The sequence below is a fragment of the Trichomycterus rosablanca genome, chromosome 22 (genome assembly GCF_030014385.1).
Source record: "Trichomycterus rosablanca isolate fTriRos1 chromosome 22, fTriRos1.hap1, whole genome shotgun sequence".
Classification (NCBI taxonomy): Eukaryota; Metazoa; Chordata; class Actinopteri; order Siluriformes; family Trichomycteridae; genus Trichomycterus; species Trichomycterus rosablanca.
The window spans coordinates 7,910,581-7,937,436 of record NC_086009.1 but is presented as its reverse complement, the minus strand read 5'-3'; the positions used below and the strand labels follow the sequence as shown (position 1 = coordinate 7,937,436).

The window sequence follows — 26,856 nt, the reverse complement described above, 5'->3', positions numbered from 1 at the left end:
TGTCCCTGTCAGTTCACACATCCCTGTACTAGTCTGCAATGGGTCATACCAACACAGCTGCGATTATGGGGGAATTCTTTTTGGATTAATAAAAGCGAGCGGTATGTCGATTGACATTAAAAGGCTAAAAGTTATACATCTACTTAAAAATGATTTTAACATATTTAGTAACATGTGAGAATTAAATCAACTAGGAAAAAATGCGTTACGTGTTTCTGGCCCTCCCCTAAAAAGAGGAAATGGATCGTGCACTCATGGTTGGTCATGTGACTCTATCCGGATCGCCATTTTCTTCTCGGCCGGTGAGGTTCTACTGCGGGAGTCGTGACTTTGCTCTCTCGAGTCTTTAACGCTTTTGACATTGCGTTTGAGTCGCTTGTAAACACTTAAGGTTTACATTGAGTCTATTTAGAGGTGTTTTGCACTGCTGTGTGGTTAGTATACGTGCTGCAAGATGTCTTCGCAAAACCCTGAATATTCTCCGTTCTTCGCGGTGATGGGCGCCTCAGCAGCGATGGTGTTCAGCGGTAAGAGACTCACCGTGTCACCTTCACATACATCCGGGGAATTTCACAGAAACCTCTAGAATATTCGAGGGAGTTAAATGAGGGTTTATTTGTACTGAATGTTTAGTTTAATTGCGCTTGGTTGATGATGCGACTCGCTATGGGGGAAGGGAGGAGAACCGATTCTTTCCATCGCTGAATTACATGACGTCTCGCTTGACGTAGATATCTATTAATAATTTATTTAACCGGGTTTTTGATAAAACTCCATGTTTCATTTAGCAAAAATAAAAGGCTGATAAAATTGGTAGCTGCATTAGCTACGTTCTTGTTGGCGTTTTGCACGAGGGCGTTTTTTTTTATTAAACGTACGATTTCTATTGTTCGTATTTCTCCATTTGTAGCTAATAAAAGCTTAGTTTGTGATTTACATGTAAAATACAGCTGAAGAAACGAGTCTAATTGAGCTTTCTGTATCAATACGGTTCGAGTCAGTCGTGGGTTAATCCCAGTCACGTGATCACTGCGCTTAGCCATTGCTCACAGTGTTCCGTACATCATAATGGTTATAATGATTAATGAATTATAGAAAGGACAATAATAATAATAATAATAAAAACTTTCTGGAAGCCATAATCCATCAAATTATAATCAATTTAACGCAATTATCTTGTGTGTTGGCTAGGGCTGCAGCTATCGATTATTTTTGTAATCGATTATTCCAGCGATTAATCGAGTAATCGGATAAGAAATACGTTTGCTTTAATAAAGAGCAAAAAAAACAAAAAACATATAAGATTAAATAAGACGCCTCTCTTAAAACACACTGTACATTTTTATTCCTTGCATACAGTACAGTTTAAAGAGAACATTATTGAAATGCATAAACAAATACATCAAAAATTAATCAAATGACTTTTAAAATCTATACAGGCAACCCAAAACTTTTTCTCTCTCAATTTACAGTCCGTGCTATCGAATCTCGTCTGCTGTCCTAAATCGCACTTTCATACTGAACAGTACGCAGGAGCGGCGAGCGTGTACAAATACGTTGTATTCATCGAACTGTATGCGAAAAGTCCTGTTAAGTAGTGTTTAAGTGTGAGATTTTGGACGCAGCCCTCAATGCGAAAAAGTTGAATCGATGGTTTCAGCCCTAGTGTTGGCTTTATTTAACCGCCCTTTCAATTGCACACTCGGGGGGTGGGGGGGGCACCGTGGCTCAGTGGGTCGCACCGTCGCCTAACAGCAAGAAAGTCCTGGGTTCTATCCCCAGCTAGGGAAACCCTTTGTGTGGAGTTTGCACGTTCTCCCCGTGTCTGAGTGGGTTTCCTCCGGGAGCTCCGGTTTCACACAGTCCAAAGACATGCAAGTGAGGTGAATTGGAGATACAAAATTGTCCATTGTCCATGAATCTTGCATAATGAGTAACTACAGTTTCTGTCATGAATGTAACCAAAGTGTGTAAATAAAACATGACATTAAAATCCTAATAAATAAATATCTAACCGCTCTTTAAATTACACACCCTTGTGACTCATCTATTGATTAATATAATATTAAGGGTTTTTTACTGGAAGGAAAGACCACATTAACAGAAGCTCGACTGTGTCTTATACTTAAGGATAACTGTTTTATCAAAATCCAGCCTGCATTTAGAAACAGACTAATGCTGATATACTGTGGGTGGTGATTTAACCAGGCTGTTATGCAAGACTATTTTGGGGAATTACACCCCCAAGTTAATCGAAACAATTATTAAAACCTTGTTTATGTTTACTAAAATGACTTGACTAGATGATTTAATGTAAGCCCAAATGCCCTTTTTCATTATTCTATATCAAAGGTGCACAGGTGATTAAAAATGTGTTAAAAGCTAATTTTTTTTATACTGAGAAAACAGCATCTGAAAACCACAGAACTGGGCTGGCTTGTTTACATTTTTCCTTTGTTATGTTATGACATGCCCACAGAAGCACTTTACTCTGCCACAAACTTTCACATTTCCTCTGGAAAAAGCAAGCAATTAATGGTACCTTTGTTGTAGTTCACCCTAGTTTACTTAACTACTTCTAACCAAATATACATTTATTGCATTTCACTTTTGTTTTACCACTGCTTTACCCTGGAAAGGGTTTGCAGTAGGACCGATTTCCCAGAATCACTGGGCATAATGCAGTAACACACTGCAGACAGGACACCTGTCATGTCTGTATGTAGATGCCCAACCGGCCGGTGGCACCACTAGGGTTTAGATCGCTTTATTCCTGTTTTAACAATGAGTACTGTCGTTTTTATATAAATCCCATCACAGTATACATGACTGTCGCACTACACTCACAGGGAGATTAAAAAGCTGTTTTGCTTAGTGAAATTACAACTAGCGGAACTGTTTTAGGGCTGTTTACCATACAGCTCTAATAATCCAATGAGCTGATGATGTACCATGACAAAATAACAGCTAAATCTTTACCACAGACACATTTTTACCAAATCGTTTAAATAGCTATATACTTCAGCCTGATGGAACCATTTGAATTAAGATGTAATTATAAATTGGGATAGAACTTCACGCTGAATTTGCTAATACTTGTGCCATCCTGTTGTCAAAAGCAAACCATTACCTAATGAACCAGCTGAGCTGGTGCAGTCAGTGTCCAATGTAAAACTGCTGTGCAGTTTTAATTGTATCACAACCTTTATAGCCTGCAATTGTAACTACATGATATTTGTCAGCAAGAAAGCTTTTTAACGATGGAAGGCCAACCTACTACTACTTTTTCAGGAAGGAAGTTCCAGGTTTGGCATGTGACTGGCTGGAAAAGCTGTCAGTACTGTGAGTCACTGCCTTTAATGCAGCTCGTCAGATGTGTGTACACAGTTAAATTACAGAGGCATGAAGGTCATATGTGACACAAAACATTTTGTACACCAAGCTACATTTACTGTTGAGGAATTAACCACTTAGTTGCCATTTAGGTTTCTACTGTTGACATATTTACTTGCTCAGCAAGGTTTTACGTGTTCAAACCTGGCTAGTACTGCAGTCTGTATCTACACCACTGGTACTATTTATTTTTTTCTCATTTGTATTTTGTCTAAGATTGTGTTGACTACCTACAAGCATTCACTTACAGATGCAAGAGTTGGCATTAAAACCATGTTCATCAGTCAGGCCTTTTGCTCAGACTTAGTACTGACCCACGTTTTTGTTTCTAGAATGATATGCAGCCATTCCCCTGCAGCTGTGTACATAACAAACACATTTTATAATAATAACCTTCATTCTTTTGCATTCTCTTTAGCACTGGGTGCTGCTTATGGCACAGCCAAGAGTGGAACAGGCATTGCTGCCATGTCGGTGATGAGGCCAGAGCTGATCATGAAGTCCATCATCCCTGTGGTCATGGCGGGTATCATCGCCATCTACGGCCTGGTGGTGGCCGTGCTTATCGCCAACAACATTTCAGCTAACCTTCCCCTCCACAAGTAAGTCATTCTTGTTTTGGTGATCTGATCTTTTCAGCTCTTTTCAGCTCTCTCCATCTTACACTCCGTAGTTAGCGGCCTTATATGAGATATTTAGAATACAGGTGCAAAATATAGTTGCTGTTACCCATTCTGCAAATTCCATCTGCTGGTCGGGGTCATCCTTGTTCAGTTTTTACAACATTTGAATTGTAGAAAGCAATATAGACAGATAGTTTATTACTGACAGAACCTGTTTCTTGGAATTTCGCAAACGTTTGGCAAATACACTGTGGGTAAACCTGAGTGGGCACAAATTTCCACAGACATACATCAAAGGTTAAGGTACTGGACTAGTAAACAGAAGGTTGCCGGTTCAAGCCCCGCCACCACCAAGTTGCCACTGTTGGGTCCCTGAGCAAGGCCCTTAACCCTCAATTGCTCATCGTGTTCCGCTCATTGTGTAAGTCGCTTTGGATAAAAGCGTCTGCTAAATGCTGAAAATGTAAATAAGAAGCCCTCTCAGAAAAGTGGCTTTTACAGCTGCAAAGATCACATAGAGATCACTCTATTTTAATACCATTTTTAATGGAATGTCCAACAAGCTCATGGTCAGGTGTCCAAATACTTTCGGCCATCTAAAGAGAGAATTACATACCTGCTCTACAGTTCTCGCTCTGTTTTAGTCTTATTCTCAATATCCTCGTGTCTCTCTTTATCCTTGTGTGCAGGAGTTTCCTTTACCTGGGCGCTGGACTGAGTGTGGGCCTGAGCGGCCTTGCTGCCGGCTTCGCCATCGGAATCGTGGGAGACGCGGGAGTGAGAGGCACAGCCCAGCAGCCCCGCCTGTTCGTGGGCATGATCCTCATTCTGATCTTCGCTGAGGTGTTGGGGCTGTATGGGCTTATCGTTGCCCTTATCCTCTCCACCAAGTAAACAGTGTTCATTAGAAATCTAATATAATAAACCACCCACTACAACACACACCAACAAAAACATCCACCTAATGAAACACACTGAGTAACACCACAAGAACCGGAAAGAAGGGTGTGTGTGTTTGTGTGAGTGTAAGTATGTTAGTGTGTGTGCACGCGTGAGTGTGTGTATGTGTACCTAGTGGGCGAGTAAATATGACGGAGTTTCTCTCTGTGTGTGTATTATAATTGCCTGACGTGCGTCTTCTTGTAAATGCAATGTGTAGCTTGTGCTCTTGTCTTGTTGGTGTTTAGATAGCTTCCCCGACCCCTTATTGCTACACTCGTTCGTTTGCATTTTTACTGTCTTTTTTTTTCTTTAGTTTGAAGAACAAATCATCTTTTCTGTCTTCTGTTTTGGGACCATTTGCTAATTAAAGCAGTCGTCGAGGATGTAAAAAAAACAAAACATTTTTGCTGATTATTTATGACAGTTTTGAAATGTTCATGAAAATTAAAAAAAAGTCTTTATTGAAATCCCAGTGATCTAAATATATATATAAATACATGTATTGAAAGTATATATCTGTATAGGTAGGTGAATTGCACTGTGGGTAATTTGTGCTTGGAGTTTCTCTGGATGTAATCATTGATTACCATGCAAATTTTGTTGTCTATCAAGTTATTGGTGTGAAAGTTTACAGAGCGTGCAGTTGTGTATGCACGTGTATGTTGGTGTGAATGTGTGTTTTAAATCTAAAGTGACATTCTTTAAACTTGTGTAGCGTTATACCTGTAGTTACTATCGTTTCTGGTTGCATTGATGGGCAGACAAGACACCAGCCCAGCCCGTCTTGTTTCCAAATAAACCTTCCTTACCTTCCATCTGGGTCTGCTTCTTTTGTTTTACCTAGACACAGTCTTTGCATTGCATCAAATCTTTGTTAGTAGGCTTGTTGCAGTATGAATGCAACACACTTAGTTAAGGTGTGTGATGTGGTCATTTCTTCACCTCTATTTGGGTTTACTTAATTTCAGTCTGCTTTAGTTGGCGCACATCTAACTTTTAACACCTTACCTAACACTGATATCTCATGCAGGAATGATTGTGGATTGCATTTCTTATTCTAGCCCTCCAGTGCGCTTTTGGCCAGCGGTTATCTGAAGACCAAAACCCTGCAATGGATTGGTGCCCTGTCTGTGGTATTCTTGCCTTGTTCCCAGTGTTGCCTGGTAAAAACCTAACAATGCAGGAATATCCTTGACAAGACACCTATCAATTTACAGGCCAGGGCTTGGGACAAATGACACCCTCCCATCCCCCTTCCTTAGACAATACTAACTGTGTAGATGCCTGGCCAGCCGATAGCACCTCTGGGATTCGAGCCCGGATCTCAGCACTGGTGGGCTAGCATAATAGACCGTTGATATAAATCAAAGTTGTTTTTCAGATCATGAAATGAACTGTTTTTAATATGAGCTCTGTGGTTTCTCTTTATTTCCGCTACAAAAATGCAACTTCTGCATCTTTTTAGTTTTTCATTTCTTTTTTCTTTTGTAATGGTTGCTGAATCAAAATTGTAATGCCCTTTTTTAATTATACCCTTAGTAACAATGTGTAAAACTTAACTTCTCTGGAGTTCTGTAAAGGGTAACACTTTTTTTTTTGCCAGCCGAATGCCCTACTTGGCTTGACACGTCATGGTGCCAATTACTCTGAGCAGCAATCTAGGCGTCATCGTCTTTACTTGCACTGCTTTTTAAAAATTGGTAAATAATATTACAAATAAAATTAAACGTCCCTATTTTGAAAAACAGAACATAAGTAAATGTCTTCAGTTTCACTGGTTTGATCCTCTCAGACTCAGACTTAGCTGTATTGTCATTCAACCACGTACATGATAGAACGAAATACAGTTATTCAGGCCTCTGTGTGTGCGACATGAATGAAATAAGAATAAACCAAGATAAGTATAACAATAAAATAAATGAAGAAAACAAACAAGTAAAAAGTATTTACATTTTAAAGTATTGCACAAAACTGTAGCAGCTTATGTGGATCTAAAGTGCATAATTACAAAAAGTATAGCAGCAAGACTAAGCAGCAACAAATCACAAGATGGTTAAAGTGACAGTGTGACAGCTGTGTTCAGTATATGGCTGTGCGTATATGTCAGTATATGGGGGGGTGGAACAGTTCAACAGTCTGACTGCATCCAAATAGAAGCTGTTTTTCAGTCTAGATGTTTTCACCTGGATGCAGCGCAGCCTCCTTCCAGAGGGAAGGGAAGGGAAGGGGGGGGGGGGGAGTCAGTGCACAGGGTGGGTGGGGTCACGCAGGATGCAGATGGCTCTTTCCCTACATCTGGTTAAGTAAATGTCACTGATGGGTGGTAAGCTGCATCCGATGGTCCTCTGTGCAGACTTTACCACTCTCTGCAGCGCCTCCTTCTATGCCACAGTGCAGCCAGCATACCACACAGTGAGGCAGGTGGTCTGCTCTAATTGATGTCGGTGAGGGGTTTTAAACTTGCATTCTGATTTACAAAGCCTTATAATGTTCATACAACAGTAATACTAACAATATTACACATGGTGAAATGTGACCTTTTTAAGATATTCAATAGGTTTGATTTACTGTATGTCTGTTAATTGGTGACCCAGTAAATTTCTCACTAACTTGCATTGCACAAATGTTCTCCAGTGTTGTACAATGCTTTTTCACTCTATGTGTAGTAAGTGTGTGTTTAAATTGTTGTCTGTTGGAAGTAAAAGTCAAACAGTGTGTACAACAACTCAATTTTACACTGAACTGGGACAGTGGAAACTAGTGGGTAGAGCTGTTGGTTACCACATAGAAGGTTGTGGGTTTTAATCCTGGCTCGTCTATGCAGCCACTGTTGGGCAGTTGAGCAAGGCCATTATCCCTTATCTCCTGGGGTGCCATACAAAGGTTGCCCCTGTGCTCTGACCCCAGCTTCCAAAGAATATGTGAATAACTAATTTTATTGTACTGAATGGATTATCCTTATAAAAGCTTCTTTTTCTCACATATTGTGGCACTCACTGGATGGATATTATGGCAAACCCACCTTGGATACCACTGGTTTAAGGACAAATGTGTAAAAAATCCAGTACAGCTGCTTAAAAATCATACAAAGATGACTTGTTGCCCAAATTCTTTATTTTTGGATTTAAAAATAATAATAATAGAGCGTTCAGGTGGTGCAGCGGTACGTTGCTCTGGCCCCCTACCACTGGAATCCAGGTTTCATGATGAACTGGCTTCCTCTCCACACAGCACTGTGTCCATTAATTCTGGGGAAAACGGACCCACCGTGACCCTGACAAGAAGAAAGCAGTGAATGAAAACAGTATTATTTAGTTTTGAATACATTTACACTATTATGGTACTACTATGGTACTACTATGGCTATTATGGTTTTAACTATATTTACTCTTAGGTGACTTGTGAGATCTCACTAAGGCAACACAGATACACTGCACAGAAAGCGCTCTGTGAGGGATTATTATCCAGGTTACCATCTGTCAGAAATCCCATGCTTCTGTACTAAATACTACACCTTCAGTACATCTGTACTCAACACTCTAAACACTTGCTTTTCTGGTTTCACAAGGCTTGTGATTGGCCTTTTTAGCCTTCACCTTTCAAGACTGGTAGCTGCCCTCTAATGAAAAGACCTAGTGTTCTAGTGGGTGTGGATTGACTATTACTAAACTGGGAGAAAATTAGGCTGTACGGTTTGTTCTTTTTATTAATTGTATGTACTTTATTATGCAACTTGTAAATTGCATAATAATATAACAAAGGGTGTTTTTTTGTTTTGTTAAGGGTAAAGATCTTAGTTGTGTGTGCTAGAGCCAGTGGGTAAAGACTTTTAATTAAGTGAATTAATTCACTTGACTGTGGTATTATTCTTAAGGTAGCACCTGCAAAGCGGGAAGCACACGTCTGACCAGGGGAAGATGGGAGAGGCAGTAGCTGACTAATTTGTGGGACCATACAGCATGGAGCTATAACCCATAAGGCCAAACTGCTATAACAAGCAGCCCACACTATTGACCACAGAAGTATGACATTGAGTGCGGACAAAATACAAAAAAATGTGGACGTCTGTCAACCTAGTCTAATTTAATGAAAATGGGTTTATAAGGATATTATCTAAAAGTGTGTTACTTTTTCCACAGGGAGAAGATGGTGTTGGGTGACTCTTGTTCTTCAATAAGTAAAATGATCATTTAGGAGACGCTTTTGTCCAAAGCGACTTACATTATACACTTTAAGCAATTCATTGTTAAGGGCCTTGCTCATGAGCCCAGCAGTAGCTACCTGGCAGTGATAGGATCTGAACCAGGGGCGGCTTGTTCCTTAGGGCGATCGGGCGACGCACCACCAAAGGGTGAAAGGGAAGAAATTTTTCTGTCACAGCTGTGACTGTTCTGGAGTCTGTCTTGCCTCGCAGTATCGTAGTCCAATCAGCGTCGAGTTGTGTTCTGTACAGTGCCGCCCCTTTTGGGGCGATTTCAGTGTGACTAAAAATAGCCCCAGATTGCTCTCATAGACTCTCATGTTAAGGCACTTTTTTTTAACTGCAGGAGCTGCAATACAATCTGAATGGGTTCCGGGAGGGCTCGCACTTACGTGCTTGCGTCACACGTAACCTGGTGTACTTCTTTATTCATTGCACATCAGCCCCGATGCCAATCTTTATTCTGGATCTGCTGCACCTAAGATAAAATTCTATCTGATGAAGACTGAATTAAATTGTTAGGGTGAAGGCTTTACTTCATTTTATGATTAATGGTAAAGCTGGTCTCTCTCCATGTTTAAAGTTATTTGTGAGGGCAAACTGACAGATGACTTAAGATGTTAATTATTTAAGCTTCAATTTACCCATTGAACGGGTCACCTTGGCCATCATCGCAACAATTGCCCCCCCCCCCCCCCCCCCGGGTGTTTAAATACCCAGCTTGTGAAAATTACTGCTATTTATTTGTGCTATTGTGTTAAAACGACAGAATTTATAAATGGAGATTTTTGAATTTCACAACAACTACACAGAACTACAAAGTTCTACAAAATCCATCATTCTGAGGAAACCCAGAAATTCAACTTAATGAGTCGTCTGATGTTAAATGGTTTGGATTAAATTGGCACTTCAAAACCTTCATTACAAATTTGTAGACAATTTAGACAAATACAAATCTAAGCAAACAAATCATTCATACCTGCCTGTTCAATTTGTGTTCCAATGTAAAAGGTTAGATTTAAAAATCCCCTTTGTCGCCGTCTGCTGTTGGTAAAAAGAACAAGTAATAATACCTGAACAGGTAATCAAAGTATGCTCGCCTTTTTATTATATTTTTTATATTTTATTTATATACAGTCATAATGTCGTTAGGATTCGATCGCAAACTGGATCAATCGATTCATTAAAAAAAGAGTCGATTCAACTGAGCGATTCGTCTAGCATTATATGAGGAAAAGGGGCGGGGCTTGCTGTCGTACTGTTTACGTCTGTGTGGCGAAAGTAGGTCAGACACTGAACGATAGAAACGCTTTCCTCTCTTATATATTTTAACACTAATTTGTAATAAAGTTAAACGCGGGATTTGTGCAGACTGTCGATTGAACACTTCAAAGCTGGTAAAAAAAAATTCTTTTAATGCTTAATATTACATTGTGCTGGTTGATGCTAACATGCTAACATGGCTAACTGAGGCAGGCGTTCTCCAGTGACGTGTGTGAACGTTATTGTGAATTAACTCCATATAATGTTAATACATTACCTAAGTGTATTTTGTTATTGATTATTAGCTTATTTGTACTATATATAACTATGAATTTAGATAAAATGACTGTGTTAGCTCTTAACCACCAGATTACTTCAGGCCTAAACAAACTCCTGACGCTTTTCCGGTATTAATGTTTATAACGTGTATTAATGGGTGTGTATTATACTGAGCATTCACTATAACCGACTGGTATATCATAATAGCATTGCTCTCACTCATAGTTTGCGGCGTTAACCTGGTTTCATGGCAAATTGGATTGAATGGCGGTGTTGTGCAGATTTGTATTTAACAGCTGAAGCACGCATTAAGTGGTGGTAATAAAATACCAGGTAATGTTGGTGCCGCACAGATCCAACAACTCATGTTCGAACCCGCGTGCAATCTGCGGAGTTATAAGTGCGCGTGTATGGCTGGGTGTGTATATTTAAGTACTGATCGAGATCATTCAATCTTTTTTTTTTGGTCAAGGTTGCGGTGAACCCAGTCCCAGTTAACGCCTGGCGCAGAGCTCCATGCTCCTACGCAACCACACGTTTACATTTTCAGCATTTAGCAGAGCTTTAATCCAAAGTCACTTAATCTAAGCAATTAAGGGTTAAGGGCCTTGCTCAAGGGTCCAACAGTGGCAACCTGGCACTGATGCGGCTTGAACCGGCAACCTTCTGATTACTAGTCCAGTACCTTAACCGCTGGGCTACAACTGCCCCCGTGAGAGGTAGATGAGGTACCTGGATCAAATCGGCAGAGAGGGCATGCAAGAACTCTTTACAGTGGTTGGAGGTGAAGATGTGGCATCCATGCCAGTGAAGCCCTGGCCTCCTGTTCTGTAGATTGTTAGTTCGATCCCCAGTGATTCTGTAAGTATTTATGACTGGAAGTCCAAGAGAGCATACTTGGAGCTGTTCTCTAAGTAAGAGGCATATGACATAACTGTTTCCCTTATTTATTACAGCAACCCTCATGAATTTCAGTCTGTGAGCTTTCCGATAGATAGATAGATAGATAGATAGTTAGATAGATAGATAGATAGATAGATAGATAGATAGATAGATAGATAGATAGATAGATAGATAGATAGATAGATAGTTAGATAGATAGATAGAGTTCATAGAATAATTGGGTATCAAATATATGTGGTTTTCTGCCAGGGACTGGTTCCCCAGCTCTCAGAATATGCCAATAGGCTTGCTCAATGGCCCAACAGTGGCAACCTGGCACTGTTAGGGCTTGAACCAGCAACCTTCTGATTACTAGTCCAGTACCTTAACCGCTGGGCTACAACTGCCCCCATGAGAGTTAGATGAGGTACCTGGATGAAACCCATGGGCAGAACATGCAAGAATTTCCAGTGGTTTGAAGTGAATATGTGGCATCCATGCTAGTGAAGCCCTAGCCTCGTCTTCTTGAGATTGCCGGTTTGATCCCCACTGATTCTGTAACTATTTATGAGTCCAATAGAGCATAATTGGAGCTGTTCTCTAAGAAGGAGGTATGACATAATTGTCTCCCTTATTTATTACAGCAACTCTTGTATATCTCAGTCTGTGAGCTTACATGTACTTACCTAAATATACTTGGTTGATCACTAGATAGATCTCTCCAAATCTAATCAGGATCTTGGATCTTTAGGTACCTAAAGGTTAGAGGATGCTTGATGACCATTTTTGGAATGTGTTCCAGGTGTGGCATGTCCAGGCGCAGCCGGAACAGTCGAGCGTGGCGCACCGTATGGAGCGGCATTCGACGGGATGCAGACACAAAAACACTGGTGCTTCCATCTGAGAGTGAGGAATGGGGCTGTGAACGCCTGCAGGTATGTTTAAATGTGTGTGCACATCTCTTTGTGTGCATGAAAACCCAATGGAAATCCCTGATGCGTTTTTAAAGCATATTTCAATCTTTAAATAAGGCTAAGGTATGGTGCTTGGGTGGTACAGCAGTATAATAGGCCATCGTACTCTTGCTGGGATCCATGGTTCGATTCTCCAGGCGTGCTGTCTATATCTATATACAGACGTAATTAGCTATGACTGAGAAGAAGGAGGGGCCGGGCCACACAATGGATTGAACCCTGGATCCCAGCGGTAGTGGGAGAGCCATCTTGTTTGAAGGCTGGGGTCAAAGGTGCATGGCGTTGTTTGGTGTTCCTGGAGCCAAGATGGTTAGGGCCTTGCTCAAGGGCCCAACCCATGACTTTTTGATTCATGGCCTATTAAGCTACCCCTGTTCTCTGTGCAGGATAATGCCATTTAAAGACTTTATAGACCGTTTTTTTTATACCAAAAGACTCTTTCTCTCTGATTCTCTGCCCTCAGAAGTCCACATCAGTGCTACTTGACACTTATTTACATTTTCAGCATTTAGCAGACGCCCTTATCAGAGTGACTTACAGAAGTGCCTCCTTAGTAAACATTTCCTTAGTCTAGTACCAATAGACGACTGTCTAAGAATGCAAATCTGCTGAAAGTGCAGGTTAGTCTATATTTAAATGCCTAGCAAAGAGGTGTGTCTTCAGTTTTCTTTTAATTATGGTGTTTCACCATCAGTGATGCCTGTCTTCCTTTACTTTAAATAGAATGTATATTTGAATGCTGATGCCTCAGAGTCATTTATATTAATTAGGGCTACACACACTGGAGTTATCAGGGTTTGACATTCTGTAAATATTGTGCCAGCTTTACTTTTATAAAGTTTTTTTGTGTATCAAACCTTATAGCTTGTCATTTATTTTATTTAAGACATACCGTGATCGGCGCTTGGGTGGCACTGATTCTATTGGCCGGTCAGGCTTTTACACAGACATGACTGGCTGTGTCTGAGGGGAATTTGGATAGGTTGGCGCCTACTGTACCACTCAGATTTTAACCCAGATCTCAGCGATGGGGACCTAGCATAATAGTCTGCAGCTCTACCTGAACCCCATTTTGTTTAAACATCTAAAACATTTATGTGTTTTGAATATGCAAAAATAAACATAATCAAAAAGGGGCAAATACATTTTGTAAAGTTATAGTTTGTTATGCAGGTTTATTACAGCATTTTAAGCTGGCCTATAAGAATAACGAGAGTGCTTAAAACCTTAAGACATTTAATGAAGTCTGTTTCTATTTTGTAGTACAGTGACTCAGACTCAGAGACTGAGTATCCTGGCATTGTCCCATCAGTACCAAGTGCTGTGCCAGTAACCGGGGAGTCATACTGCGGCTGTGCCTTGGAAATGGAATCCAGCTGCGACCCACGTCTGCGCGGCTACGCACGACTGAGAGACTGCCACTGCGGAGAGGATGACCAGGGTACGTGTCGCTGCACTTCACTGTTTAATTCAGCCAACTGCTGTGCATTTGCTTTGCCATTCAACGAACTAACGTTGCTCTGTGTGTGGCAGAATTTGACTGGGTTTGGGATGAGGGCGGTCGGTCAGCGGCCACGCTGCTGAGCTGTGAGAACAGGAAGGTGAGCTTCCACTCGGAGTACAGCTGTGGCACCGCTGCCATCCGTGGCTCCAAGGAACTCTCGGAGGGACAGCACTTCTGGGAAATCAAAATGACCTCTCCGGTCTATGGCACAGACATGGTATGACTTTGTTTTGGTGAAATGAACAGTAGGCAGTGAATTAAAAAAGCAGCGTACATAGGGAGAATGATTGCTGCACCAATTAACCCTAATGTCACAGTCCCACTACAAACCGTTGTTGTCAACCGGCCACGTGTCTTCACAGCGGCCATGGGTGAAACCCTGTGAGGGATTGGCACCCGGTCTAATCAAAGGAGATAAAAAACTATTATTCTTATTGAATTCAAGTGTGCATTATTTGTGCCCCCCCCCCCCCCCCCCCCCCCCCCCCCTCCAGTTTATTCCAGATTCGATTTTCCAAATATTATGAGCTGAAATAGAGCTTGTGTGACATTTATCAACTATAATGTTTTGGTTTTGTAGATGGTAGGCATTGGTACATGTGACGTGAATCTGGACAAATACAGACACACCTTCTGCAGCTTACTGGGAAAAGATGAAGACAGTTGGGGCCTGTCATATACAGGTAAATATACACCACATGTTTCCTTTGAAGTAATATTTTAAAAGGTGAAAACATCACATTTTAATAAATCCTCTTCATGCTCATTGCTGATGACTGTCCTTAACTTGACAAATGTTTACAGTTTTAAGTTCTTAATTTCTCACTACTTTGTAGACACCACACTATAAAGCAGGATTTCTTTATTCTTATTTCATTTTATTTGCATTTTTGTCACAATCTAGTCATATTCAGTTGCCCGGTTGTATCTCTCCTCATCTGCTGCAGGCCCCTACCCTGACCGAGGAGGGCTGTACCAAACACACACACAATTTGACAGCTGTGCAGTTGCCAACCCTTCTTTTCACATGCATGAAGCAGGTTCACATGGAGAGTGGTATTGCATACAGAGAGTCATGCACTGCTCTCCATTTTTACCCGTCTCTAAGCAAGCATCATCAAGTAGCCAACAGAGGCCATAATTGTAGCTAGAATGAGGAATCCCCTTGGCCTGCCCTGCCTCAAACGTAGCCAAACATGTCAGTTTGGGTGTACTTTTTTTTTTTTAGATAAATAATAGTTTAACATAATTACAGGTTGCTTTTCTAAAAATGGGGTTTGTAAGAGGCAGATTTTGATCGACAGTGGTACATTTTAATGACTTTCAATCTGGCCCTACCTGCTTTAAACATGGCCTGTTGTGTTTCTAGATGCCTGACCAAGCTGGTGGTCTAGTGAAGTAGACTGAAGTAGACCAAAATGTATTTTTTTCTGCAGTAATCTCCAATCCCAAAATGACCACATTTTTATTTAGTTAGTACTAGGGATGCATCGATACCATTTTTTCCCAACCGAGTACGAGTACAAGTACATGTATTTTTGTACTTGCCGATACCGATACCCATTTAGAATACCGTGTTTTTTTTTTAAACAAAAACACACGTGAGAAGTGACGAGAAGTTTAATGACACCACGTCCAAAAATGCACGTCAACAAGTAGCGAGTGATCAAAGTGTTTGTGCGCTGATGTGATGAAATCAAGGAGGGAAAATAAATGAATCTGAGTGGATTTGGCAACACGAATAGCATGGATTGTTCTGTAGTGAGTTGGAGGTTAATAAATATTTTTGCAATGTTGGTGTTTTGTTGTTATGTTTTGTAGAGAACGATCAGGTCAGAAATACTGTAAAACGTGTGTGTGCCGATGTATTCTGATATAAACTATATTATCCCCCTGTCCCACCTGTTTACACTCCTCTCCTGCGTTTCCCCTCACACCGTATCCTGCGTTCTCATTGGCTGTTCGACATGTCACTCATTCCCAGTCGCACATCTGAGATCAGATATCTGACGCAGAGCCGTAGATTCTCTCTACCGCTCTGATCTGACGTGCTAGAAAACTCGGCGAGCTGGTCGGATCGAGTTGTTAGATAGTTCACACTTGGCGATCGAGAGCCGAGTTTTGATCGCCGAGCGAACGCCGAGTTGCTCCAGAGTCGGCAAATCTAGCGCCGACCAGTCGCCGAGCGAAAATCAGGGCAAAAGTCGTGTAGTGTGAACCAGGCATAACGCAGCAACGTGCACTAGGCACACGGTATCGGATGTTTAGTATCGGAGCCTCGTTTGCGAGTTAATGAGCGCGGTATCGGGCAAATACCCGATACCAGTATCGGTACTTATGCATCTCTAGTTAGTACCCAAAACCACATCAGCATTTTTTTTTATTTTTTTTTTGCAAAGACAACACTGTTGCCAACATTTCATTTACATGCATACAGTTTTTAGTATCCTGTGTTTATACAAGTTTATGTTGTTATGTCTTCAGGATTGTTGCATCATAACGGTGACAAAGTAAGCTTCTCCTCACGGTTCGGGCAGGGATCCATTATAGGAGTGCATCTGGACACCTGGCATGGGACTCTTACCTTCTTTAAAAATCGCAAATGCATCGGTAAGCTTTACACATTACAGATGCTCCTGAGTTTTTCAATCTTGTTTCAATGGTTTCTTCCGAGCCCATGTGGCAGTATTTATCTCAATAGCTGTTTTTTATGTAGTGCTGTTTGAGGGCTTGAAGGTCACACACATTCAACAGTGGTTTCTGGTCTTGCCCTACACAGACCGAAATTTCTCCCGATTTTCTTAATCTTTCCACAATATTATGTTTGGTAGATGTTGAAAAACCAAAATTATTTGCAACCCCCCTTGAGAAATGCTCTTTTTAAACTGATGACAATTCTTTTAGAAAGCTTATTGTGGAATAAAAAAAATAAAAAAAAGTGTATTCTATTCCAACAGATAATTTATTTGGATTATCTGAACATTTGGGTTCTTCTTTTTTTTTTTTCCTCCCAATTACCCGTAAATGAAGTTACGCTTCCTCTCTACTGGTGTTGATCTCCACCCTGGTTGAGGAGAGCCCAGACTAAAACACATACCCTCCGACACGTGTGCAGGAGCCGACTGCATCTTTTCACCTGCACGAGGCGAGTTCATATGTTGATCAGCTTTGTGTATGGAGAGCCACACCCTGATCAACACAATATCCCTTGACCCTGTGCAGGTTCCATCAATCAGGCAGCAAAGGTCTCAATTGCATCAGTTATTAAGTCTTGTTTGGCAGCCCCCCAGAACAACAGCCAATCGTTGTTCGTGTAGGCGCCCAGCTTGTCGGACCTGGGCTCTTCTGATAATATTATTGGCTGTAGATGGTGAAATCCTTAATTCTTAGCAATCATGTGTTAAGTAACATTGTTACAGCCACATAGGCAACAATTAGTCATAGCGTTTTTAATAACACGTGTGCATTTTGCTTGATACAGGTGTTGCTGCCACAGAGCTGCAGAACAAGCGTGTGTACCCCATGGCATGTTCCACAGCTGCCAAAAGCAGCATGAAGGTAATCCGCTCAGTCTCCGCTCCCACCTCACTTCAGTACCTCTGCTGTTGGCGTCTGCGCAAGCTCCTCCCCTCAGGAGCGGACGCACTCCGAGTGCTGCCCCTGCCACCTGGACTCAGGCATCTCTTACATTCCAAACTCGGGTGGGTTCTGAGCTTAGACCACTCACATCTGTATACAAACTCGAGCACACACACACCGGCCGGGCCGTCTTCAGGCAGCGACTCGGACAGCTGCGCTTCTGACCCCGAGGCCTGTCGGAGGAAACGCTGCCGCTGGACCTGAGGCAAAAACGCTTACATACACTGACGTGTATTCATACATCATTTCCTACAGTTAATACATTATCGGTCTATTATATATTGTAAATTATGAATGTTAAGACTTCAGTCTAGCTACATGTACTTTCGACTACCATCATATGTACCTGATTTAACAAACAGCCTCTCCATATGGATTATATCATTGATTTTATTGTCTGTCAGACTCTTTAAGTGTTTAAGTGTGTGGATGGTTTTAATAAATGAGAAATAGTCTTTTATTGATGCAAATTCTATGAAATAATGAACTGACATTTTATTTTATAGCATACTATATGATTCACTATCTAATCTTTTCGACACTGTCCCAATTGACGTGGTCCTAATTTCCCTCTGCTTAATAATCCCTGCCGCTTGCATGACACCCTCAATAGCCGAGGAGGGCCACAAGGTGAAGCCACTAGCCATGTCTTTCCACTAGAGAGCCCTAACATGCCATCCTAGTACAACCCTGGGGTTGTTCCTGCCTTGCGCCCAGTGTTCCCAGGGGAACTGGACACACTGTAGCCCTGACCATCATAAAGCAGTAAAAATAGAAACAAAATAAGCATATGGCTTATTTAATCATTTCGACCACTGATTGACTTTTAATTGGCTATGTTTGTAATGTTGCACATTTAATATTGTCAGTTCCGTAACGATCTTCTGGTAAATGTCTTCGCCGTAGCTCATTCGGTTGTTGTACTAACTAATGTATGGGTGTGGCCGGTTGTTGACAGTCGTAGTCCACCAGATTGGTTCTGAAAAAAGGCTCATTACATTTCCGTTCATTTCCATTTTAATTCGTTAGTATGAACAGTTTTTAAACGTTAGTGTTTAATCCATTCTTCTCTTATCCAAGTTGCTTTTTTCTACTGAAACTAATACTGTACACCATCTGCAGTAGAATTTGGTGTAATGTGTTTTGTGTGCGCTAGAACTTCTCACTTCTGGTGCACGACAAAAAACGCTGCTGGATATCCGCAGACTAGAATGAAGTTTGGAGTGTATCTGAGTTTCTAAAGCATCAACTAACTCCATTCAGCATAAACAAATGGACAGTGGATGTTTAAGACAAAATGATGTTTTTTTATGTACATGCAGAAAGTGTACCCAGTCCGGTTCTTATGTGCTATTTTATATTTCTTTGTTAGAATTGTATTTAACAAATACAGAGGTTTAAGTGTATAGGTTTTGTAATTTACTGTAAACATATTAAGGTCTTTATTATGCATTAAAGCACTTTCTCTTCTTGTATGTATATAGAAATGCATACAGATCATTTGCCCTGTGCTGTGTACATATTATCTGCATTTGCTTCTCTCTTCTCAGTCTCAGCTCTTTGGCAAGCATGTGCTTTAACTTCAAGTATGATTTTAAGGAGTAGGTGGAAAATTATATGCACAAAAAAAGAGGCTGGAGATGTTTTTTAATCATAATAAAGAAGTTAAAACATCCTGTTTTAAAGGTGTTGAAAATATGTTTCCCTTATTCAGCTGCTCTTGTATTTTAGGGGTTGCCACAGTTTTTACACCGGATGCCCTTCCTGACACAACCCTCCTTATTTTATATATTTTAAATCTAGATTCCGGACAAACAAGTACAACTCTCACTGTCTAGGTTGTTCTGCCAAGACATAGCCAGTCATGTCTGTGTAGATGCCTGACCGGTCGATAGCAACACAGAAATTACAAACTATATATACTGTAGTTTATATAGAAAGAGAGTAATAATTAAAATCATAGTATCTGTATCAAGCAGGGTGTAAACACTATATTCTATAGACCAGCTTTTCAGTAATTATGGACCGTGAGGCTTGTCGAGTCCGAGACATTTTCAGCATTTAGCAGACGCCTTTATCCAGAGCGATTCACAGCATTGTGACAGTATGCAGTCTGAGCAATTGAGGGTTAAGGGTCTTGCTCAAGGGCCCAACAGCAGCTACCTGGCAGTGGTTGGGTTTGAAACCAGCGACCTTCTGATTACTAGTCCATTACCATAACCGCTAGGCTACAGGGCTAGGCCCTGTAAAGAGGTATCCAAAGGGAGAGTTATGACCACAATGCAAGTAGTTAAGGTTTAGGGACCTTGCTCAGGAGCCCAATTGTGGCAACTTGGCAGTGGTAAGGTTTGAACGAGCAACCTTCTAAGCCTGGTCCTGTACCCTAACCACTAAGCAGCCACTATTACTTGGCCAAGCATAAATCAGACATAAACATTTTTATGGACTCCTAAATATGTGCTGGCTTTTAAGCCATCTAGATAAGTAAGGGCCACATTGTGTGTTGGTTTGGTTACATAAATATTGTTATGGGTTAAACAGGTTCTTTTTGAACTAACATTAAGATCTCTGGAAATGTGTGCCTGTTGTGTTAAGAGTATTTTGAGGTAAGTCACTGATGTTAGACGTGAAGGCCTGGCTCACAATCAACCTTGTATTTTATTTTAATGTTGTTTAATATGGTTAAGGCCGGTTCTTCATGCAGGTCACTGGAGTTTTTCAGCATGGCTACAGTCATGCTGGAAAAGGAGAGGCTTTTTTTTTTTTTTCAATCTGTTGCCACAAAGCATGTAGTTTATTTTAGATAACTGATGTGGCTGAAACATCTAAACTAAATTATTAGTAAAGGTCTCCACATACCTTTGCCCATATTGTGTGCATACTGACGCACACGTAGATTACAAATAGCGTTGGCAGCATAATGGCACAGTGAGTGGAGTGGGGTCCTAGCGACCTGGATTCAGTCATTGCCTCAAATCACTGTGAATGAACATTTATTTCACCATGGTTTTCCATGTTCTTGGGGGTTTCCACTGGGCAGTTTTCTTAGACCACCCAAAGACACGCACAAGATGGATTGGCTGCTCCGAATTGTCCCTGGGTGTAAATATAAGGTGAATTCATACCCTGTCCTCCCAAAGACACGCACAAGGTGGATTGGCTGCTCTGAATTGACCCTGGGTGTAAATATGTGGTGAATTTGTACCCTGTCCTCCCAAAGACACGCACAAGGTGGATTGGCTGCTCTGAATTGACCCTGGGTGTAAATATGTGGTGAATTTGTACCCTGTCCTCCCAAAGACACGCACAAGGTGGATTGGCTGCTCTGAATTGACCCTGGGTGTAAATATGTGGTGAATTTGTACCCTGTCCTCCCAAAGACACGCACAAGGTGGATTGGCTGCTCTGAATTGTCTTTGGGTGTGAATATGTGTTGAATTCGTACCCTGTCCTCCCAAAGACACGCACAAGGTGGATTGGCTGCTCTGAATTGTCTTTGGGTGTGAATATGTGTTGAATTCGTACCCTGTCCAAGGTGTCCAGGGCCTTACGCTTAGTGTTTTTAAGTGGTGGACCCAACAAAACCCTAACCAGAATTAGTTTTATAGTAAAAATGAATGCTATTTTAATCAACTATTTTAATTTCCACTTAAACACCTTTTCATTTAACAAAAAGGTTACAGATATTACATATTGTATGCCTCTTGTGATTCCAAATGTTCTTTAACTATGTTTAATTTATAATAATTAAAACATAAAAAAATTTTTATTTTGTAATCGCTTGATTAGCAATTAACAAGCGCACACTACCATACTAAAGAGTATGCAAAATCAGACCATCAAAAATAGCGTGAACACAGGCTTGTGCGTACTACATAGTAAGCGAGAGTAGTATTCGGTTTCTTCACAGCCTTGTTTCTGAACGGAAAACTTACTGTGCTGCAACCGTGCCGGAAGTAAGACTTGTGGAGGTCAAGTCAAATCTCAGGAGTAAAATAAAGCAGGTAAGAGAAGTTGTTACTTGTTTTTTTATCTTTAAAGATCAATATTCACGCTTTTATTTTAATCTTTTATTTTTTCACACATTAAGCTTGGTGCTCGCATAGGTGATTTAGCGGAGAGTTTTTTGTGCTGGAGTTACACGTGGATGATGAGGAGCTTTGCAGAATCACATGGACTATCATGACTATATATAGCCATTTTATCAGCTCCACTTACCATATAGAAGCACTTTGTAGTTCTACAATTACTGACTGTAGTTTATCTGTTGCTCTGCATGCCTTGTTAGCCCCCTTTCATGCTGTTCTTCAATGGTCAGGACCACCACAGAGCAAGTATTATTTGGGTGGTGGATCATTCTCAGCACTGCAGTGACACTGACATGGTGGTGGTGTGTTAGTGTGTGTTGTGCTGGTATGAGTGGATCAGACACAGCAGCGCTGCTGGAGTTTTTAAATACTGTGTCCACTCACTGTCCACTTTATTAGACACTCCCACCTAGTTGGTCCACCTTGTAGATGTAAAGTCAGAGACGATCGCTCATCTATTGCTGCTGTTTGAGTTGGTCATCTTCGAGACCTTCATCAGTGGTCACAGGAAGCTGCCCACGGGCCGCTGTTGGCTGGATATTTTTGGTTGGTGGACTATTCTCAGTCCAGCAGTGACAGTGAGGTGTTTATAAACTCCAGCAGCGCTGCTGTGTCTGATCCACTCATACCAGCACAACACACACTAATACACCACCACCATGTCAGTGTCAATGCAGTGCTGAGAATGACCCAAAACCCAAATAATACCTGCTCTGTAGTGGTCCTGTGAGAGTCCTGACCATTGAAGAACAGCATGAAAGCGGGCTAACAAAGCATGCAGACAAACAGATGGACTACAGTTGGTAATTGTAGAACTACAAAGTGCTTCTATATGGTAAGTGGAGCTGATAAAATGGACAGTGAGTGTAGAAACAAGGAGGTGGTTTTAATGTTATGGCATATATATATAAGGGGGCAGCAGTTTTAAGATGCACTTTGTTAGGTACACCTGTCTGGTACATGTATTAATAGATTAATAGATACCATACAGATACACTTTGTGGGTATGCAATTACTGATTGTAACCTGTCTGTAGCTTTGTACGCTCCCTCCTTTAATTTATCTGACCAGATGACATTTGGGTGGCGAATTATTCTCAGAATTGCAATGACCCTATAATAGTAATAGTTGTAGAATAGAATAGCTGTAGTTGTGCTTCTACAACCAGTGCTAACAGGGCAAGTGTTCCCTAATAAAGAGGGTAGTTAATTAAAACTGTACTTTTAAAAATCCCAACATCACTGCTGCATCTGATACACTAATTCCAGAACAACATATACCACCATGTTATGTAACAACAGTTTTGGAGAAGGATCTTTTCTGTTCCTGCCATGACAGTGCACAAATCGTGGAACCCTTTTTAAACACATTTGTAATTAATTAAAATTTTAATTGGAACCTAGGGCTTTTTGTTAGACATTAGTGACTGACCACTGTCTGTAGGAAATATGGCATGTTTTTCCTGTGTTTGTTTGATTCTGGTTTTCTTAGACTTCCCAAAACATTACATTCAGTCTATGGAACAACTCAAGGTGTAAGAAGATGAGTGATGTCTTGAGATGAACTGTCACCATGCTCAGGGTGTATTCCTGCCATGCGACCCATCAAGACGTTAATCAGGATAATATAAAATAAATCAAGCTATTTGTTTTTGGAAGCAAACCACCATACATGGCTGAAGGACATGCCGTGTGGTTTGTTTTAATCTGTGTTAACATTGCTGTGGATAGATCTTTAATCTAATTAATCACAAATAGCCAACTAACAGACAATAAATGTACTTGCTTCAGCAGTTCCCTCGCTCACAATGGTGAAAAAGAAGCGCTTGAGGCTGATTGCCGAGATGGCTCGGAAAATCCGGGCTTACAGAGAGCTGAAAAATCGTCCCCGGGACTCGCAGCGCTACGCTTTGGACTATGAGACGATGACACGATCTCTCACCGGTAAGAAGCTGCCGGTGCTGGCCTGGCAGGATGTGAGCAGGGAGACGCCACTGTTCAGGCTGCTGTCTGGCATGCGCATGTTCGGTGTTGGACGACTGTTTACGCGCAAGTCGTGGCTGGAGGAGAACACAGAGCCCTGCTACTGGAAGATTACTAAAGTCAAAGTGGATTACACAGCAGAGGTAGGAACGTTGTATCTCTACATATGTTTATACACTGTTTGCCCAATCAATAAAAGACACGTTAAAGTAAACTTGTTAAGTCATTTGTTCTTTTGTTTTTTTTATATATGTAGAATATGGATCACGGTAAAGCTTGGGGCATTTTAACATTTATAGGTAAGTGGCAAAACTTTTCTTTTTTTAAAGGATAACCAAATAAATCTTTTAACATAGAATATATACATTTAAAGCAGTAAAGTCTGTGGTATACAGTCACACATAATAATGCACGAATAAGCTGACGCCTCTACTTTTTTGGCTGTTAGCAGAGTAGAATTTGTGGATAAGTACAAATTCTCAAAGGCACAGTTCAATATCCTGCAGATAGTCTTCCCTGTATAGTGGAGGCTGTCATAGCCACAGAAGGGAAGGGAATCCACAGTAATGCTTATAGTTTGGGAATGTATACTACTTTTCAACATGCTTCAAAAGAGTTTGAGATCTGGTTTTTCCTTATTGCTTGAGTTCTGAATGTTATTGAGATCCTAAACCAAAAAATGTGTTAATAAATATGTAACCATGGCATACTTTGTTTAGCCATCCCACTGCCACTGAGATCTGAGTTCAAAAGCCAGTTCTGTGGTGGGTCTACAGCTGGACAGTCTGGAGGTGGTATGTGAGAGAAGAACAAAGGACAAAATCAGGGCCATCCTGAATAATCCTTCTCACCCTCTCAATGAGGAACTATGGCGGCTGGGTAGTTCTTTTAGTCATAGACTAATTCCATCACTCACACTGATGAGCCAGTCCCCCCCAACCCCCACCAATAACTCAAGATCCCCCCCTACCCTTTTGCCCAGCACTGGACTCTGTTTCATTATTTACACATATGTATATATTAGAATATATAGTGTTTGTATTATATTGTAGTAATTGCCATACTGATGTATAATAGTAATTGCATTGCATAGCAAATTTCTTTCATTATTTTTCTATTTTATTCTACTTTTATTTACTCTACTTACTATACTTACACTGTACTGGAGCTGCTGTAACACTCGAATTTCCCCCATGGGGCTCAATAAAGGAATTATCTGAAATCTCAGCTGTGCTATCAACCAGCCAGACATGTCTAGCTATGTTTGTCTGGAGGGGTGGTTGAAAGGAATTCCTCATTACCCAGGGCAGTTGTAACCTAGTGGTTAAGGTACTGGACCAGTAATCAGAAGGTTGCCAGTTAAAGCCCCACTACTGCCAGGTTGCCACTTTTGGCCCCAAATCCTCAATTGCTTAGATTGTATACTGTCACAACTGTAAGTTGCTTCGAATAAAAGCAAATGCTAAATGCCGAAAATGATTCCTCATTACCTGCTGCAATTGCAGCCTATGTTAGCAAAGGTGCCTGCACAAAGAATGGAAAGCAAGGTTGTCTATTGCATATGTCTCAGGGTCTGTAGCAGAGCAGGAGATAAACTGGGTAACTGGATACGACTAGCTTGGTAGAAATAGGGTAAAATGCATAAACGGAGATTGTCAGCTGTTGATAGTCTTAACATAGTGTTTGTGTGTTTGCATAAACACAGGCTAATTGTGCAGTTTTTACATTTTAAAAAACAGAAATTGTTGTCAGTGTTTCAGGTAAAACATTAATCAGTTAAGCATTTTAAATGACTGAAACTCCTGCCATTTGTGATCCAATAAGAAACCATTTTCAATATTTTCCTTATTTTCCATCTTGATTCAATTTAAAGATTTACTGGGCCTTTGTTTTCATACAGATGTACTGTATCTAAGTCTGCTGTCTGCACATGCAATTAAATAATCAGCTTGTGACTGAAATTAGATAATCTGCTGCATGTTATATCAGCTCCACCTTGATCTCTAGTGAAAAAACGGGCATTTTACATGTTCATATCAGCTTTACCAAGTGAGCGAACAGATATTCATTTAACCCTAAAATACAACCAATTGTCATAAACATAAGATATCATAGCTAGTGGGTGTAATACATCATTGATTGTGTTCCAGGTAAAGCCGAGGCATCTGAGAAGGAGGTGGACAAGGTCATGTATCATGACTGGCGCTTGGTACCCAAACACGAAGAGGAGGCCTTTACACGGTTCGAACCTTTGCCCGAGCAGCCTGTCCAACACGTGCGCTACCCACCACTCTTACGTGCCATGATCTTGGCACAGCTTTCCAAGGAACTACGTGTTGATGCCAGCACCTTGCCCGAACCCAGCCTCCCTTTGAAACGAGACGTGCTGCTCAGCAAAGAGTACTTCCGCAGCCAGGAACAGCAGAAACAGGAGGGAACGCCAGTGTAGTAACTGAGGAAGATTCTTCTTATGGATAGACTTGTTGAATGCCGTCCTTTACATTGTCTATAACATGTATGGGTTTAAGCTGTCTAGGTCAGGCTTTCTCAACCCAAATACTGACAATGATTATTTGGAGGGGGCTCATTTCAAAAGTGTTGTATAGCATATCATCAGGTGTAGCTATGTTTATTAAATTCTCAATGCTCACAAAAACAACTACTAATTGTCTTTCAGGATCATCACTATTGTGGACATTAATTTGAAGTCGGACCACTAGCACTCATGGATGACTACGAGATCATTTAGATCCTGTTGTTTTTTTTTATTACTCTGTGTGGATAAAGACGTGTATTATATCATTTAATATTTATGAATAAATAAACTATGTTCAGGCAAAATACTGTGTATTTGCAGAATTTCCATCGACTTTTGCAGTGTAAAAATGTACTGATCTTGCAGCACTATTTAAAAATACGTATTTAGGGCTTTTGGGTGACAGCAGTCTTTTCAACTAGCTGACTACAGCAGAGTTACAGCAGTGTTTCCCAACTACTTGAGCACTATGCAGACACAATTGTCAGTGTGAGAAGGACACAAGGTAGGATGGAGTATCTGCTGTTTGTTGTTGCACTAGTACAAGCGA

General features: G+C 40.9%; 3 protein-coding genes across 5 annotated transcripts; all 3 read left to right on the top strand.

Moving 5' to 3' along the window:
* Positions 1 to 290: 290 nt before the first annotated feature.
* Positions 291 to 5,771, top strand: atp6v0ca (ATPase H+ transporting V0 subunit ca). Its single transcript, XM_063018559.1, has 3 exons — positions 291 to 527; positions 3,812 to 3,995; positions 4,706 to 5,771. The coding sequence occupies exons 1-3, from the start codon at positions 455 to 457 to the stop codon at positions 4,908 to 4,910; spliced, it is 462 nt and encodes a 153-aa protein (XP_062874629.1). The 5' UTR covers positions 291 to 454; the 3' UTR covers positions 4,911 to 5,771.
* A 4,667-nt stretch (positions 5,772 to 10,438) lies between these two features.
* Positions 10,439 to 19,374, top strand: spsb3a (splA/ryanodine receptor domain and SOCS box containing 3a). Of its 2 annotated transcripts, XM_063018702.1 has the most exons (7): positions 10,439 to 10,556; positions 12,386 to 12,518; positions 13,821 to 13,998; positions 14,091 to 14,278; positions 14,642 to 14,744; positions 16,546 to 16,671; positions 17,543 to 19,374. In XM_063018702.1, the coding sequence occupies exons 2-7, from the start codon at positions 12,393 to 12,395 to the stop codon at positions 17,902 to 17,904; spliced, it is 1,083 nt and encodes a 360-aa protein (XP_062874772.1). In that variant the 5' UTR covers positions 10,439 to 10,556; positions 12,386 to 12,392; the 3' UTR covers positions 17,905 to 19,374. The 2 variants fall into 2 exon arrangements, with proteins under 2 accessions (XP_062874772.1, XP_062874771.1); XM_063018701.1 differs by lacking the exon at positions 10,439 to 10,556 and having other exon boundaries at positions 11,818 to 12,518.
* A 2,264-nt stretch (positions 19,375 to 21,638) lies between these two features.
* On the top strand, positions 21,639 to 26,611 carry mrps34 (mitochondrial ribosomal protein S34). Of its 2 annotated transcripts, none has more exons than XM_063018931.1 (4): positions 21,639 to 21,704; positions 23,582 to 23,913; positions 24,027 to 24,069; positions 25,921 to 26,611. In XM_063018931.1, exons 2-4 carry the CDS (start codon positions 23,596 to 23,598, stop codon positions 26,217 to 26,219), a joined length of 660 nt encoding a protein of 219 aa, XP_062875001.1. In that variant the 5' UTR covers positions 21,639 to 21,704; positions 23,582 to 23,595; the 3' UTR covers positions 26,220 to 26,611. The 2 variants fall into 2 exon arrangements, with proteins under 2 accessions (XP_062875001.1, XP_062875000.1); XM_063018930.1 differs by having other exon boundaries at positions 21,644 to 21,704; positions 23,579 to 23,913.
* Positions 26,612 to 26,856: the final 245 nt, after the last annotated feature.